The 16,475-nt window shown below is 41.1% G+C and overlaps 1 protein-coding gene across 7 annotated transcripts in view; it reads left to right on the forward strand.

The window, feature by feature from the left end:
* Positions 1-16,475, forward strand: part of brip1 (BRCA1 interacting helicase 1) — a 113,125-nt gene that overhangs the window by 72,098 nt on the left and 24,552 nt on the right. For 6 of the 7 annotated variants that reach the window (XM_077566680.1, XM_077566682.1, XM_077566683.1 and 3 more), the window contains 4 exons: positions 61-193; positions 4,529-4,674; positions 4,968-5,130; positions 8,149-8,289. In XM_077566680.1, the coding sequence (XP_077422806.1) occupies positions 61-193; positions 4,529-4,674; positions 4,968-5,130; positions 8,149-8,289 (583 nt within the window). The remainder of the gene's footprint in view (positions 1-60; positions 194-4,528; positions 4,675-4,967; positions 5,131-8,148; positions 8,290-16,475) is intronic. The other variant, XM_077566681.1, reaches the window with a different exon arrangement.

The following is a 16,475-nucleotide window of genomic DNA, read 5'->3' on the forward strand; positions in this document are numbered from 1 at the left end:
CCTGTCGAATGGCATTATCAATTGTGCACCTTTTTATGTGATGCTTTTCTATGCATATAGTTGGATCCAGGAGAGCCAAAGCCTTATGTCTGATAGGGGATATGAAAATGCATGTAAAGTTTGGAGTGGAAAGGAAATACTGAACATTTTTCACACCTTGGGTATCACTCCTGACAGCTTCCTGATGCTGAAGGTATGGTAATATTGTTGTACATAGAAACTGTGTCTACTTAACTGTTAAATGTGTTGCTTGGTCTGGATATTTAAGGCCAGAGCAGCGACAACTGCAAGGTCTCTATATTATCTGTAGAAATTATTAGTAGGGCCTGAGCAGTGACCGCTGCGAGGTCACTATTTTATCTGGAGAACTTTTCTTCTCCGAAATTAATTGCATTTTTGGGGACCTTAAGATGTACAAAAACTCACCAAATGTTTCACACTCATCGGTAAGACGTCCGGCGTTGACGAAGTAATTGTTTCACGTAGCCCGTGATAAAGATGAACAATTAAGTGTGGTTAGCGGGGGGTGCCATTTAATGTAAACCATACATAAAAGCGCATGGTTGCTAAAACAGGTTGCAGGAGTAAAACAGTGAGTTCGGTTTTACTTTGTTCAACAATTTAACAATGCATGTTATTTTTCATCCACAAATCCATCAAAGTCCTCATCTTCTGTATCCGAATTGAACAGCTGAGCAATTTCTCATTTAAACATGCCAGGTTCCCCCTCGTAAATTCAGTCAGTCTCGTTGCCGTGCGGCTATTTAGCAATGATGCCGACTTTCGCAAGCCCAGGCGTCCGCAATCTATACTTGTCGCTGCCTCCCAGTTTCGTGAAAGTTAAAGTACCACTGATTGTCACACCCACTCCGCATTTTACCCATCCCCTGAGGGAGTGGTGAGCAGCAGCGGGTGTCGCGCTCGGGAATCATTTGGTGATCTAACCCCCCAATTCTAACCCATAATGCTGAGTGTCAAGGGTCACGGTTCGGTACAAGTAGTTCGGTACCTGGTAGTTTGGTATGGACTAGGGATGCACCAAAATGATTTTTTTTTGGGCTGAAACCAAAAACTGAAAATGAGAAATGCTTGTCCGAAAACCGAAACGCCCCCAAAAAATTATGCCAATTTTTTTTTTATGATTGCATTTATCATAATTAATTAAAAATATAATATTATAAAATATTTAGGCCTATTTAGCACGGACATTTTAACAAAGCACAATATAAATTGAAATGCGTCCACACCACAGACATCAGAGACATGTTGGCGAATGGTACATTAAACACCAAACGCGAGGTGAGCAACTGAGTATTTTCTGGCGGTGCAATTGCACTTTTTAGTCAATGTACAGTACTTCGCACCGGCGGGCACGGATGTGTGCGGTGCAGATGACGCATTTGTAGGCTATTTGGAGCAGGACACGGTGCGGCGCACTTAAAATCGGCACATACACATATTCACCAACACCTAAAAATAAATACATTTCTTTGCACCAGCCAATCGGCTTTGGGAACAGACTGCAAAGTCACACACGGCGTCCTGTACAGATCTGTAGTCACCCGGAGATAGTGGTAATTGTTTACTTGTTTAAAACTGTTGATAGCAATAGTGCTATCATTAGCTAAAGTATTTAGCACGGCCACCAGAATGCAAGTAAAAAAGTGGAAGCGCTGAAGGGGCTCTCATCAAAGAAAAAAAGGAAGGCGCTGTGAGAGAAAGAGTGGCTCACCTGTATTGCAGGACTCGGCAGCGTTCTCTTTTTTGACATAGTTTACCAAGCAACCCTCTCCTTCTCCCGGTACTCACAAACATTAATTCAACTTAACTTAATTCACTTGCTTGCAGCGGGTTTTTTTTTTGCTTGTTGGAGGAGCCCCGGGCTGAGTAGGGATGCAGAACACGTGCAGATCCATCAACCCGCAGTCCAAAGAGTCCTTGGCAAAAAATTTCATTAACACCGTGCACAAGCGTTCGCTGTCCTGATCAGATCACAGTGCGTCGGCGCGGCGCAGGACTTCTTGAAGGTGTGCCTCGCACTCTAGGTACGATTGGAGGTCTTCATTCGGGGTCACAGTTGGTTGAGGTGTCTTTGGGTTTTAAGAGGGAGAGCTAGAGGGCATTGGGACCAACGCACTCAATGGGTAAATCACAGGTTGTTGGTCTGTCCCTAGGTCCACGATGTCTTTGTCGTTGGTGGGAGGGGCAGGGTGGACTTGACGATTTGAGATGGCCTGGTGAGTCTTTGGCCGTCGCCGTCTTCAGTCAAGAACAAGTCAAGTGGAATGTGTCCAACCATAGGCACCAAAGCCATGGAAGTCGCAACGGATGAGCAGGCCCAGACGGGTCGCTTTTGGTATGCGAGCGTTGTAAGACATGGGCGTAAGACATGTGAACCAAGCTCAGAGTGGTGAGGGAGACATCCACAATGGGAGTGGCCTTCAAGAACAACAAGTTAATTCTCAACGACAGGCTCTCATGCGCTACTCTCAGCGTATTAATACAAATGAATTTACACGCTGCGTGAAGTCAATCAAAGTGAATCGTGTTTCTGAGTGGACACACTGCTTAATAAAGCTTCACGCGGGCGCACCAATTCTGTAGCAATTATTCGTACAAAGTACTTAAAATTTAGTCATTTTGTCAAAATTAAGTCAGATGCTTCCATAAAACACATATCATTCGGAGCTCGTTTCAGGCTTTAATACTACCATCATGACGTAATTTGATCCGCTTAACTTTTCTATTTAGCTCAACTAAATTACATTAGAAGATACATCCATCATTCAATTGAGTTAAACACGTAAGCTTCACATTTGTACACAAAGAACAACATGAATCACTTGGTGGTGTCATTCAGGTTTATACAGCGTCCGTCTATGTCAAGAATTGTGTCATTATATAAACGTGTAACTTGTTTGGATTAGTGGAGGTTTGTGAGGTTAATTCCATCTGTGGCCGCTGGAGGTCACTCTTGGCACGTGTAACTTCCAAGGAATGAGTCTCTAAATCTAACTGAGTGTCTTAAGGCCAGTATGGTTTCAGCAAATCTAATTAGGAGAAAACGCCTAGAAGTCTAGGCTGAGACTTCAGATCACCGCGGGAGGCGGTGATAGAGTCCTAGTCATATGTCGAGGCGTCAGAAAAAATGGGATTTGATGTTTTTTGTTTGGCATTTCAAAGAACATTTAGTCCAATTGTTTTTGGCTGGGAATCCAGGAGATTAAATCCACACAAGACTAAAGAATAAAAATTCCAACAGTAGGGAAAATAAAAAATTGGAAGAGGGCTGAGCAATAATTGCTAAGTATGTGTCAAATTGTGACCCCTCTATTGTGATACGTATCAGATCGTGAGGTTGCTGGCAATGCCCATCCCTTTACATAATTCAAACAAGGTTATACCTCTAAATAAATGATTTGCAATAGTATGAGACTAAATATGGGTTAACTAATGTACATTTTGTCTAACATAGTGGAAGCTGCAGCATTATAATATAGTCTATATTTTATACATCACAGCACTCACATTTCCACCAAATATCCTCTTCAGTGCTGACTTCATGTTAGCAAAGGTTAAATCGCTGCATGCTGTTAAAGCTAGCCACCTGTCTTTTAGAGTGAAGCATGCAGTGCCCAGCAGTTTAGAAGCTAAAATAGCATCGGGTAGCTTGAAATTGTATTTTCTACATGATACATCCATGAATAATGCTGTTAAACTCAATAAACTAGTCCGTAATGGACATTCACATCTTTCATAATCGCGTTAGATTAAACCTTGTCAATCCAATCTTTTTTGTCTTTTAGGAACAACCCATCAAGTTTAGCAAATCAAGTGTTCTTTGACTTAACCGTGTTTAATTTTGGTCATCTACTGGAATTTCTATCAGCGTGTCTCACACCCTACCTGATAGCACCAAAGCCACTGCGAGGGCTTGCATTTTGTTTTCCAAGTTATTGACTTGTCCAAATTCTCACCTTAATTCTCCAGCTTTTCGAGGGTTTTTCTTCTTCAAATGGTAGCGGCACTATGTAATTGCTAACCATCATCTGCTACCAATGTTAGCTTGAATAAAAACTCACTTGTAGTTTAACTTAAGACAACTTTTTATTTGGCAACTGCCCTATTGATATACACTTAGTCTTCAAAGTCTCTCGTTCAGAAACAAACACCAAAAAAAATCACATATGGACCGTTTTTGGTGGCCGAATCTTTGGTACAGTCAGATAAATTGGTACTGCTCTGATGGGCCAGCCACTCTAAGGTACATACATGGTGGCGTGACAGTGCCATACTGGCCCTGGGACACTGGACCAACACAATGTTGGCTCGTATAACTATATTGTATTTGTGTTCATGTAAAACAAAGTTTTACAAAAATCTTCAGTGTGGCACAGCCAATGAAATGTCACTGTTCTTATATTAATAATTTTGTACTGTTTTTGTTATTTTACCTTTTTAATCATCAGTAAAATCACATTGATCACAAAATTATTTAATTATAATTAATTTATGCCTCACGTTGCAGCAGAGTATGGCTGCCGTGCTGGAAAAGGAAGAGATTATGGGATTTAAAGATGACATGATGCAGGTCCCAACCATCAGCTCGTCATCATCCAGTATCCTCAAAGGGCTCTTAATGGTTCTTGACTTCCTCTACAGAGACAACTGCAGGTTTGTGTTGTCCCAAAACACAAAACCAAACCTGCTGTATTGTAATACAGTATATCATGTTAGTGTATACTGATTACTCTTATTGCTGACAATTTCTACCCGTCAGTCAATTTTCTTTACTGATAATCCTTGAATTGATGTTAATGTTTGTTGACGTTTTATGGCACCAGTTCTCAGAGCTAAATATTATCGGCATTAGATTGAATGCCAAAGATGCATGTAAATGGTGAAAATTTGTTCATATATATTGTGAGTGAATGTATGTTTCTTTGTCTGTGTCTGGGTATATGTAGGTATTCTGAAGACTACAGAGTTGCACTTCAAAAGACATATTCTTGGATGAGTAAAGCCATGCCTAACATGAGTGCTGTGCAACAAGGCCATAGACAACGCCAAAGAGTCAGAGTGAAGACTGGATCTCTGTTATTGAGTTTCTGGTGCCTCAATCCTGCTGTGGTGAGATTGCATATGTACTTGATTAGATGTTTTATTTAGTAATAGTGTAGATATTAAGTAAACACAGTTGAAGTAGATAATAAAATCCATTGTTCTTTTCAGCATATACACTGGATAATGTCTGCATATCCCTGTTTAATTGAGCCCAAGATGAATCATTTCAAGTTTTTTTTCTACCAGTAATTTGCCCTTTTAATTGTACAAATCAATTGAAAAGAAAAACAAATATTTTAGCAAGGGGAAGTAGGGCTCCACACTGCCCTAAATGGTCACATTACTAAAGTAATTTTTCAGAATCCATTGATTTTTATTTTTATTACAAATATGTGACCAGCTCCGGCAAACGGGTCGGTCTGCATGTCGGCAACATTAGTTATACAATGTGGTTTGTAATCCAAACGGGGATCATCTTCAATTTAATGAATCTATTTTTACTTTTGAAATGATTGAATTCATACATAGCTAAACCATGTCAACTGACGAGGAGTGAAACTCATGCGAGCAGCCAAGCAGATTGGTAGGTAGGGGTGCAGCAATTAATCGGTTTTACGATTTTTAAATATCAGGATTAAATAACCCCAGCCATTCAACAGCACCGGTTATTTTTGCTCAAGTGTGGCGCAAGATGAGCCATTTAGCGGGCTTCCAACAACACAGGGCTCAGCTTTGAACGCCGCCCGGAGAGAGTTGCGTACCCGGCGGCTGTGGGTAGGGTTCCGAGGCGTCCCCACTTCTCGCGGCCCGGCCTGGATCAGGTTGAGGTGACGTGGGGAAAGAGGACGACGAAACGAGGCGGCGGCGAGCAAGGTGGAGGCACCCGGAGGTGCGACAGTTAGGCCTCTCATCTTGAGCCGCCGGCGGGAACCACCGGCACACAGCTCGCCACGCCGCCGCTCCGTCGCAACCAAACAACCGCCAGCCGCCTCCCTGACCTTGCGGCTCTGGGTCGTGGCAGGGCAGGGAGCTCCCACGAGGCGCCCCATCCACGGAGAGGCCATAGGTCGAGACTTTTGAAGCCGCGGGGCCGCCATCTTGGGACTCCCAAGAAACGTTTCTTGGTGTACGCATTTCGCTGCAAAATGCCTACATGTGTAGCGGTAAACTGCACAGATTGCCAGTTAAAAAGCTGTGGATTTCACCTGTAAGTATGTATATGTATATGTATATATATAAATGTATGTGTGTATGTATATATATATATATGTGTGTATGTATATATATATATCTATATATATATATACACACACACATTTAGATATATATCTGTATATATATACACACATTTAGATATATATCTGTATATATATACACACATTTAGATATATATCTATATCTATATACATATATATATATATATATATATATATATATATATATATATATATATATATATATATATATATATATATATATACACACATTTAGATATATATCTGTATATATATACATATTTATATATACCCCATAAATATGAAAGCACACCAGACTGCTTCCTTTAAGGTGTGTCGGTGGAATAAAAGCAGTCTTAAAAGCATTCTCCTCACCGACTGACGGCGTCCCTATCCGAGGTCAGCAGTGCCCCATTTCCACTGTACTCACTGGTCAACTGCTTCCCCCTCCTGAGATGCCGGGTGGTGGACCAGAATATCCTTGAAGTGGTCTGGAAGTCGTTTTCCATGGCTTTGCTAAACTCCTCTCATGCCCGATGTTTTTGCCTCAACGACTGCCGAAGCAGTGTTCTGCTTGGCCAACCAGTACCCGTCGGCTTCCTCCAGAGTCCCACAAGCCAAGAAGGCCAGATAAGACTCCTTCTTCATCTTGACGGCATGCCTTACTGCTGGTGTCCACCAGTGGATTCAGGGATTGCCGCCACGAAAGGCACTGAGCACCTTATGGCCACAGCAACGATTGGCGACCTCAACAATCAGACTCAATGCCCCCTGCAAGTTCTGCTGGAGGTGGGTTTTCAAACGCTCTCTGACGGGGGATTCTGCCAGTCCTTCCCAGCAAACCCTCACAATATGTTTGTGTCTGCCAGGTCAGACCGGCATTTTTCCCGACCCTTAGAGCCAACACACCACCAGGTGGTGATCAGTTGACAGCTTTGACTCTCTTCATGTCGTGAACTAATGGAACATAAATTTTCACTTTGTGAAACAAATTATTGAAATGAATAGACTTTACCTCAATAATTTTATTTTCATACCGGCACCTGTGGTTTTCTACCAAACGATACCCCACCCCTGCTTCGTTGTGCGCAAATGAATGAAGCAGCCATGTTGTACAAACGCCCGCGATCTAACTCCAGCGAGTAAAGTGAGGTGGAATGCTCACTCCACTTTGAGTCTGAATTTAGCAAAGGACTCGCATGGCCCCTTCAGAGGGACGTAACCACTATGGACATAATAATTAGAATGCACCAAAATGTAGAATTAATCATTCTTTTTAGATTAAAGATTAAAAAGTTTAAAAGTCTAGTTGCCTCGATTAAGCTTTTGTTGAAAACCTACAAAACTGAGAAGCTACCAAAGGCAGTGCTCTGCTCATTGCATGTGGGCCTCATCATTGATTGGTTTTATGTGTATCAGCATAGCCTCAAATTTGTGTAGCATGGTAGCCAATTTGGCAGTGCCTTTTAAAAAATGATGGTAATGACTACAATATACAGTAATGGCTGGAGCACTGAGTAGAATTTAAAATAAGATATGAAATGCAATAATCAGAGTATAGTGGACAACTCCCATTGCAGAGGTTGTGAGATTGAATTTGGGTTCTGTCCTTCCTGGGTAGAGTTTGCATGTTCATGGATTCTCTCCCGGTACTCAGGTTTTCTTATACATAAAAAAAAAAGAATGATAGGTTAATTGAACAACTGAATTGTACCTAGGTCTGTGTGTGCGCCCTGCGTTAGGCTGGCAACCACTTGATGGTGTTCCCCGCCTACTACCCGAAGACAGGATGTATGTATGTATGAAGTAATCAGTTTAAACCTGTTGTGTGTATTGTGTCTTTTTTTAGGCCTTTACTGACTTAAGTGGGACAGTGCACAGCATTGTTTTGACATCAGGGACACTGTCACCAATGGGATCCTTCTCTTCGGAACTTGGGGTGAAATTTTCTATTCAACTAGAGGCCAACCACGTCATCAACAAATCTCAGGTCAACGTACTTTTTATGTGATTTTGTGATTCCAGTTGTATTCTATGTTTTTCAAAACAAGTTTCACAATATAACGTATAAGATGTACCAAAAGTCACTAATACTGCATACATTTGCTTTTTTTAATTGTTAGAAAAACGCTAAAGAAAACTTACCGGACAAATTAACCCTCAAACCAACAGGCTCCCATGCATTTTTGTTGACGTCACGCAAGTCATTGCGTGAAGTATCATGCAAAATGATTTAGTCGGACACATTTTTCTGGATAGTGCACTGTGTAGCATGCCCTGCGTTCATTTTTCTACTTTCTAATATCGCGTCACAGGCCTTCACGTGCACATCTACGTGAACGAGCACCAAATTTCACATGCACAAATGTCACTTGTTTCCCAGTGTGAGGACGGCAGGCGGTTTTCACCTCGTCGCCCTGCTTCCATAAGAAATTCATTTAGAGCAAACGACATTGCCTCCTCTTTGTGGCGCCCATTTGGCTGCTGTTCTTTTTTCTACGTCAACTATGGCCAACAGTAGCTGTTTATGTGTTTAATGCTTATAGAGGTGACATAACCAACCAACATCTGCCATCAACGTACATTGCAGTGCTCTGCGTCACGATCACAATTTGATGCCCCTTCAGCATTCTGCCGGCGATGGCCGTGATACTCCGACGGCACTTTCATCAAAGAGGTTGTTATTGACTTCCGAAGACAAAAATCATAGTTTTTCGGGCCTCTACTTTGTTTACAATTGTCTCCAGCTCACATTGTTTTTTTTTCATTTGCGCCTCATGCTTTATAATGTGATTATCTTATCATGCATCGTAATCATTCCCACCCGCAAGGCCTGTTTGTACTAATTTGCATATTTATGTATGGGCGTGGAGAGGGAGGAGTCTGGTACTCTAACATTTCCGCATTGATTGAGATGTATGAAAGAAATGTGCTTGGATTCGTACGTACGTACAGATTCGTACATCTGAATTTTTTTATGCGTGCGACAGTTTCTGGATATGGACGTACGGCGTGTTTTATGAAAACCATGCAAGTCTTAGTACATGAAGCCCCAGGCCTGCATTCACATGAGTGTGCCTCCATGCAAGTGTTCCAATCACCCCTTTTCAGTGAAGAAGGGTGGACAGCTCCCTCACAATGACCATTCCTCTTTAGCTGATTTTTCTTTGCTTATTTTAACTTTTTATGTCTGTCTTGTTCCTTTTTCCTGACACAGTAATTGGAGTTTTGCCTTTTTAACTTCCCAAGTAGATTAAGAAATAAACATGCACATAATCAAAACCTGATTGGGTACTGTGTGTGAGTGTTTTAACAATATACATTAACCTCCAAGTTGAAAAACGAACTCACAAGCTAGGTGTGTGTGTGAAACAATCAGTGATACTTAAAACTCAGCTTCAGTGAAGCTCCTCAGAGAATTATGGTCACCCCTGACCCATCATTTAAAAATGGCGTAGGTCTCCAAGGAATATTTACCTTCATTCAGCATTATTTTCTTTGTAAGTGAGCAATACCTGGCTACATCCTTCCTTCCTTTCAAGGACATTGTCTTGTGCATGAAATGTGCTATAGAAATAGAACTGCCTTGCCTTGCCTTTCCTGGTACATTACCTTTACTGATCAGGCAAAAGCTGTGCTCGCTGATAGGTGTTCCATTTCCCTCATGAAAGGACTTACGGTTGGAGTATGCTTGACGCATAAATGCTCTGTGCGGAAATGAGGTGGCCTCCCAGACGACAGGAGGCAGTGAAGAGCGTGTAGGGCGTATGAACAAGACTTTACCACAATAGAAGTATAAAACAATACAGTATTATTGTTATTTTCTTTTTTTCAACAAGCTTTTTTTTTTTTTTTTTTTCAACAAGCTAATGACATTAACAATAGTGATGTGTCGGTCGCGAATGAACCGGCTCTGAGAGCCGGATCTTTGACGTGAACGACGGGAGCCGGCTCCTGACTGGGAGCCGCTTTTTTTTCCCTCTCTCTCTTTTTTTTCCCTCTCTCTTTTTTTTCTCTCTAAAGCCGCATTTGATTGGTGAGTATGTGTGTGTGACGTCTCTGTGTCTGCGCTCAGCGCTGAGCAGCAGTGGGGGGGCCGGGCACACGACAACACGCTGCAAGCAGTCACACACACGGGAGGGAGGAGACGAGAGAAAGGAGGAGAGCGCTTGTATAAACGGAAAGGTAAAAAAAAACAGTTTAAAAATGAGTGACAAGAGAAAACGCAGCAATATATGGACACATTTCAATACAACAACTGACAAAACTAAGGCAGAGTGTAAAGTCTGCAAGACTAAAATTTCATATCGGGGAGGCTGTACAAACAATTTACAGCAGCACATGAGAAGAAGAAGAAGTAGGATCAGCCCCTCAAAGTTGAGGCACTTTTGAGGCACTGCAATTTTTTCACATTAGTAATTCATATTGCGCATAGTTTTAAATTGTTGCTGGTAATATATTTATTTAAGCGACAAAAAATCTAAAGAGCCATTCATTATGGGACTGCTGAGCGTAGCAAGCAGCACATATTACTATTCCTAGAAAAATGGGCTTATTATTATTATGGGACTGCTTGCGGAGCAAGCAGGTACATATTGTTATCCTACCTAGGACAGTGGTTTATTTATTTTTATTTTTTTTTATTATTCCAGCGATTTTTCCGCTAAAATGCGGCCCGTACCGTACATCGCACCGGCACAAATGAGGTATCAAACGATGCGGCTCGATCTGACTCGCTGCGCTATTATTTTTCTAAGAATTCCCAGTTACCATGGTGACGCTATTCCCAAAAAACTCCCAAATTAACTCCCCATTGGGAATGAATGGGAAAAGGGAAGAGAAGATCACACATCAAGCACCTTTTTCCAAGACACGCGCTGTGCGCGCATACGTTATCCGACCGATACGAATTTTAGCTCATTTTGTAGGAATTTTTCCCATCTTTAGCTCAGTGTCGAAATCTTTTTTAAGGAATGAAAGCTCCCCCCCCTGTGCGGGTTCAAAGACAGTGACAGTGAATTAGCTTTCTCACACACTCTGTTGGCTAATTAGCCATCCAGTACCGGGAACCAAATAATGTATTTGAAAAAATTTCACTTCAACTCGTCACCATGGCCACAATCTTTTGTCACTAGACGTCAAATTCTCACATTTTGTAGTCACGAGTGTCTTCTTTCAGACAAACTAACTTTTATTTGGCTAAGGTGTCATTTAGTACCTTTATTTTCCCTTTAAGCTCGGACAAGTCGGACCAACTCGCCTATCTCTGCCATGTTAATTTCAGGCGCCTTCCTCTCTCCATTTCTGATAAATCATAAGTTTTCAACCTGCTCTCATTTGGTCATTTTTTTATCCGATTAAGAAAATGAGAACATGCTCGTGTTCCCCAAACCCTTGCCGTTCTAACGAGCCATTTCTTGAATCTGTATCTTCAACCGTTAAGTCGTGAGAGGCTCTTCTTTGAGGTGTGCGTCTCTCATTCAATCTCAATGCAATGTGGGTGCGTGACGTCACTTCAACTCGTCACCATGGCCACAATCTTTGCTCACTAGACATCAAATTCTCACATTTTGTAGTCACGAGTGTCTTCTTTCAGACAAACTAACTTTTATTTGGCTAAGGTGTCATTTAGTACCTTTATTTTCACCTTAAGCAGGAAAAGTCGGACTAATTCGCCTGCCTTTTACATGTTAAATTCAGGCGCCTTTCGCTCTTCATTTCGGATAAATCATAAGTTTTCAACCTGCTCTCATTTGGTCATTTTTCATCCGATTAAAAAAATGAAAACATGCTCGTGTTCCCCAAACCCTTGCCGTTCTAACGATCCATTTCTTGAATCTGTATCTTCAACCGTTAAGTCGTGAGAGGCTTTTGTTCAAGGGGTGCTTCTCTCATGCAATCTCAATGGAATGTGGGGCGCGTGACGTCTCCAAGTCAAATGTGCGTGCGTGAATGTGCATGTTTCTTAAAGGGACAGTAAGATACTTTTAGTTGATGTTGATTATAGTTAACTTCCACATTTCTTGACCGATTCCAGTGGTTTGAATTTTAAACTGTTCAGCTCATTACCAAAGAGTCAGCAGTCCCATTCAAAATTTCCGCTGGAATTTTTCTAGTTATTATTATGGGACTGCTTCGCAAGCAGCCGCTCCAGCAGGCACATATTGTTATTCTACCTAGGACAGTGGTTTATTATTGGTGTTATTATTATATTATCTTCCACGATTTTTCCGCTAAAATGCGGCCCGTACCGTAGATCGCACCGGCACAAATGCGGCTCGATCTGACTCGCTGCGCTATTATTTTTCTAAGAATTCCCAGTTACCATGGCGACGCTATTCCCAACAAACTCCCAAATTAACTCCCCATTGGGAATGAATGGGAAAAGGGAAGAGAAGATCACACATCAAGCACCTTTTTCCAAGACACGCTGCGCGCGCATACGTTATCCGACCGATACCAATTTTAGCTCATTTTGTAGGAATTTTTCCCATCTTTAGCTCAGTGTCGAAATCTTTTTTAAGGAATGAAAGCTCTCCCCTCTGTGCGGGTTCAAAGACAGTGAGTGAATTAGGCTTCTACCGCACTCTGTTGACCAATTAACTTTAGAGTGGCGGGAAAAAAGAAAAGTCTACTTCTATTTGCAAAAGTTTCACTTCAACTCGTCACCATGGCCACAATCTTTGCTCACTAGATGTCAAATTCTCACATTTTGTAGTCACGAGTGTCTTCTTTCAGACAAACTAACTTTCATTTGGCTAAGGTGTCATTTAGTACCTTTATTTTCCCTTTAAGCTCGGACAAGTCGGACCAACTCGCCTATCTCTGCCATGTTAATTTCAGGCGCCTTCCTCTCTCCATTTCTGATAAATCAAAAGTTTTCAACCTGCTCTCATTTGGTCATTTTTTATCCGATTAAGAAAATGAGAACATGCTCGTGTTCCCCAAACCCTTGCCGTTCTAACGAGCCATTTCTTGAATCTGTATCTTCAACCGTTAAGTCGTGAGAGGCTTTTGTTGAAGGGGTGCTTCTCTCATGCAATCTCAATGGAATGTGGGGCGCGTGACGGCTCCAAGTCAAAAATGTATGTGCGCTCTTAAAGTGACAGTGACATATTTTTAGATTATGGTTAACTTCCACATTTCTTGACCGATTCCAGTCATTTAAATTTTAAACTGTTCAGCTCATTTACATTTTTTGAAATACATTTTCAGGGACAGTGAGATACTTTTAGTTGATGTTCATTATGGTTAACTTCCACATTTCTTGACCAATTCCAGTGGTTTAAATTTTAAACTGTTCAGCTCATTACCAAAGAGTCAGCAGTCCCATTCAAAATTTCCGCGGGAATTTTTCTAGTTATTATATCATCTTCCACCGATTTTTCCGCTTAAATGCGGCCCGTACCGTAGATCGCACCGGGACAAATGAGGTATCAAACGATGCGGCTCGATCGGACTCGGTGCGGCATTATTTTTGTAGGAATTCCCACTTACCATGGCGACGCAATACCCCAAAAACTACCCCAAAAAGTGCCATTGGAATGAATGGGAAATGGAAAGAAAAAACTAACTTTTATTTGGCTAAGGTGTCATTTAGTACCTTTATTTTCCCTTTAAGCGAGTAGAAGTTGGACTCTCTCGCCTATCTCTCCCATGTTAATTTGGGCGACTTTTTCCTCTTCATTTCTGATAAATCATAAGTTTTCAACCTGCTCTCATTTGGTCATTTTTCATCCGATTAAAAAATGAGAACATGCTCGTGTTCCCCAAACCCTTGCCGTTCTAACGAGCCATTTCTTGAATCTGTATCTTGAAGAGTTAAGTCGTGGGAGGCTGTTCTTTGAGGTGTGCGTCTCTCATTCAATCTCAATACAATGTGGGTGCGTGACGTCACTTCAATTCGTCACCATGGCCACAATCTTTGCTCACTAGACGTCAAATTCTCACATTTTGTAGTCACGAGTGTCTTATTTCAGACAAACTAACTTTCATTTGGCTAAGGTGTCATTAAGTACCTTTATTTTCCCTTTAAGCTCGGACAAGTCGGACCAACTCGCCTATCTCTGCCATGTTAATTTCAGGCGCCTTCCTCTCTCCATTTCTGATAAATCATAAGTTTTCAACCTGCTCTCATTTAGTCATTTTTTATCCGAATAAGAAAATGAGAACATGCTCGTGTTCCCCAAACCCTTGCCGTTCTAACGAGTCATTTCTTGAATCTGTATCTTCAACCGTTAAGTCGTGAGAGGCTTTTGTTGAAGGGGTGCTTCTCTCATGCAATCTCAATGGAATGTGGGGCGCGTGACGGCTCCAAGTCAAAAATGTATGTGCGCTCTTAAAGTGACAGTGACATATTTTTAGATTATGGTTAACTTCCACATTTCTTGACCGATTCCAGTCATTTAAATTTTAAACTGTTCAGCTCATTTACATTTTTTGAAATACATTTTCAGGGACAGTGAGATACTTTTAGTTGATGTTCATTATGGTTAACTTCCACATTTCTTGACCGATTCCAGTGGTTTAAATTTTAAACTGTTCAGCTCATTACCAAAGAGTCAGCAGTCCCATTCAAAATTTCCGTGGGAATTTTTCTAGTTGTTATTATTATTATTATTATTAAACCAAAATAACCGGTTCCCTAAAAAGAGCCGGAATTCACATCACTATATAACAATTGAGGGTGAATAATCTTCATGCATTTAACCAAATAAATGAAAACAAATAATCGTGAAGTAGAAAACACTGTTGTTTACGACAGCTTTTGCACGTCCGCCATGTTTTACGTGCGGACCGTCCGTGTAGCTTCCAAATTTCAAACGGCACAAATATTTTTTTAACGCTCAATTAACGACTGCCCCTTATTTGGAAAGCCTCTACTAAAGGAATTCCAGTTGTGACGCAGCAGACACGTCCATGTCAAAAATACCCAATAGAAATGCTCTGTACTGCACTGGTGCTAAAGTACACAATGTTTAAGGGGCAGAATGTTCGAGTGGAGGAGCCATTTGGTCTCTGCAACACTACCACTGGTTCCCTGCTTTTGACAGAACGCACTCTGTAGCACCGGTTAAGGATTAGCACCGAGCTAGGCTGCTACAGCTCTCCAAGAGGAGTCCATGGGCACTCTCAACCCAGTGAGAGCCAAGAACCGAATGGATGCCGTCTTGTCACTTGGAGTGATCTAAGCCACTTGATCTTTTGATGTGAGGCGTATTTTATTCAGCAAATCCAGAAAATAGCTCAAGTGTGTAACACATTGATATCTTGCTCTGGTTCGCTTGCAATAAAGCGGCATCACTTTAGAGTGCACATCCGAGAATTTAACAAAATAAAAGCGTTCAACGTTGTGTAAAGGAGTCACTATGACACAATTTAGCTGTAATAAATTAAATAATAATACATATATTAACGGCGACTGGCTGCAGAAGTTCACAAGTTACTTCATATTGAAAATTAGAAAGCTCTTAATATGAAAAGAACACACCGATCCCTTCTGATTCGTATGCAGTAGAGTTGCATAATTTTACGTTGCGCATCCGTATTGAACTTAACAAAATAAAAGCATTGCACTGAACTGTCACCATTTTCTTAAAAACGCCATTATGCCATATACTTGTAGTGACAGAAAAAAGACAAACACAAATAGTTTTTTACAGTACAATGCATATTTCTCATTTAAACATTTTTTATGAATTACAAAATTACTGTATCAATGACTAATAAATGCAACCATATTTCTATTAGGTTACCATTTCTTCCCACTTCTATGTTAAGTATGAAAAATTAGCAAAAAAATATTTTATTGTACATTTTATCGTAAATTTAGATATAAAATGTTAAAAAATTGTGAGTTAATTATTGAAGTCATACGATGAATTACAATTAAAAATTGTAATCGCCTGACACCTCTTGTTAATATATTGCATAAACTCAACAAACCTTTGATAGCACATGAGAACAGACAGCCTCTGAATGAAGAATGAATAACTTGAAAATTCCAACCATCCATTTTCTTAACTGGTTGTCCTCACAAGGGTTGCGGAGGCCGCTGGATCCTATCCCAGCTGGCTTCATTCAGTAGGCGGGGTACACGCTGAACTGGTTGCCAGCCAATCGCAGAGCACACAGAGACGAACAACCATCCCTAGTCACAATCACACCTAGGGACAA

This window comes from Vanacampus margaritifer, chromosome 5 (assembly GCF_051991255.1).
Source record: "Vanacampus margaritifer isolate UIUO_Vmar chromosome 5, RoL_Vmar_1.0, whole genome shotgun sequence".
Classification (NCBI taxonomy): Eukaryota; Metazoa; Chordata; class Actinopteri; order Syngnathiformes; family Syngnathidae; genus Vanacampus; species Vanacampus margaritifer.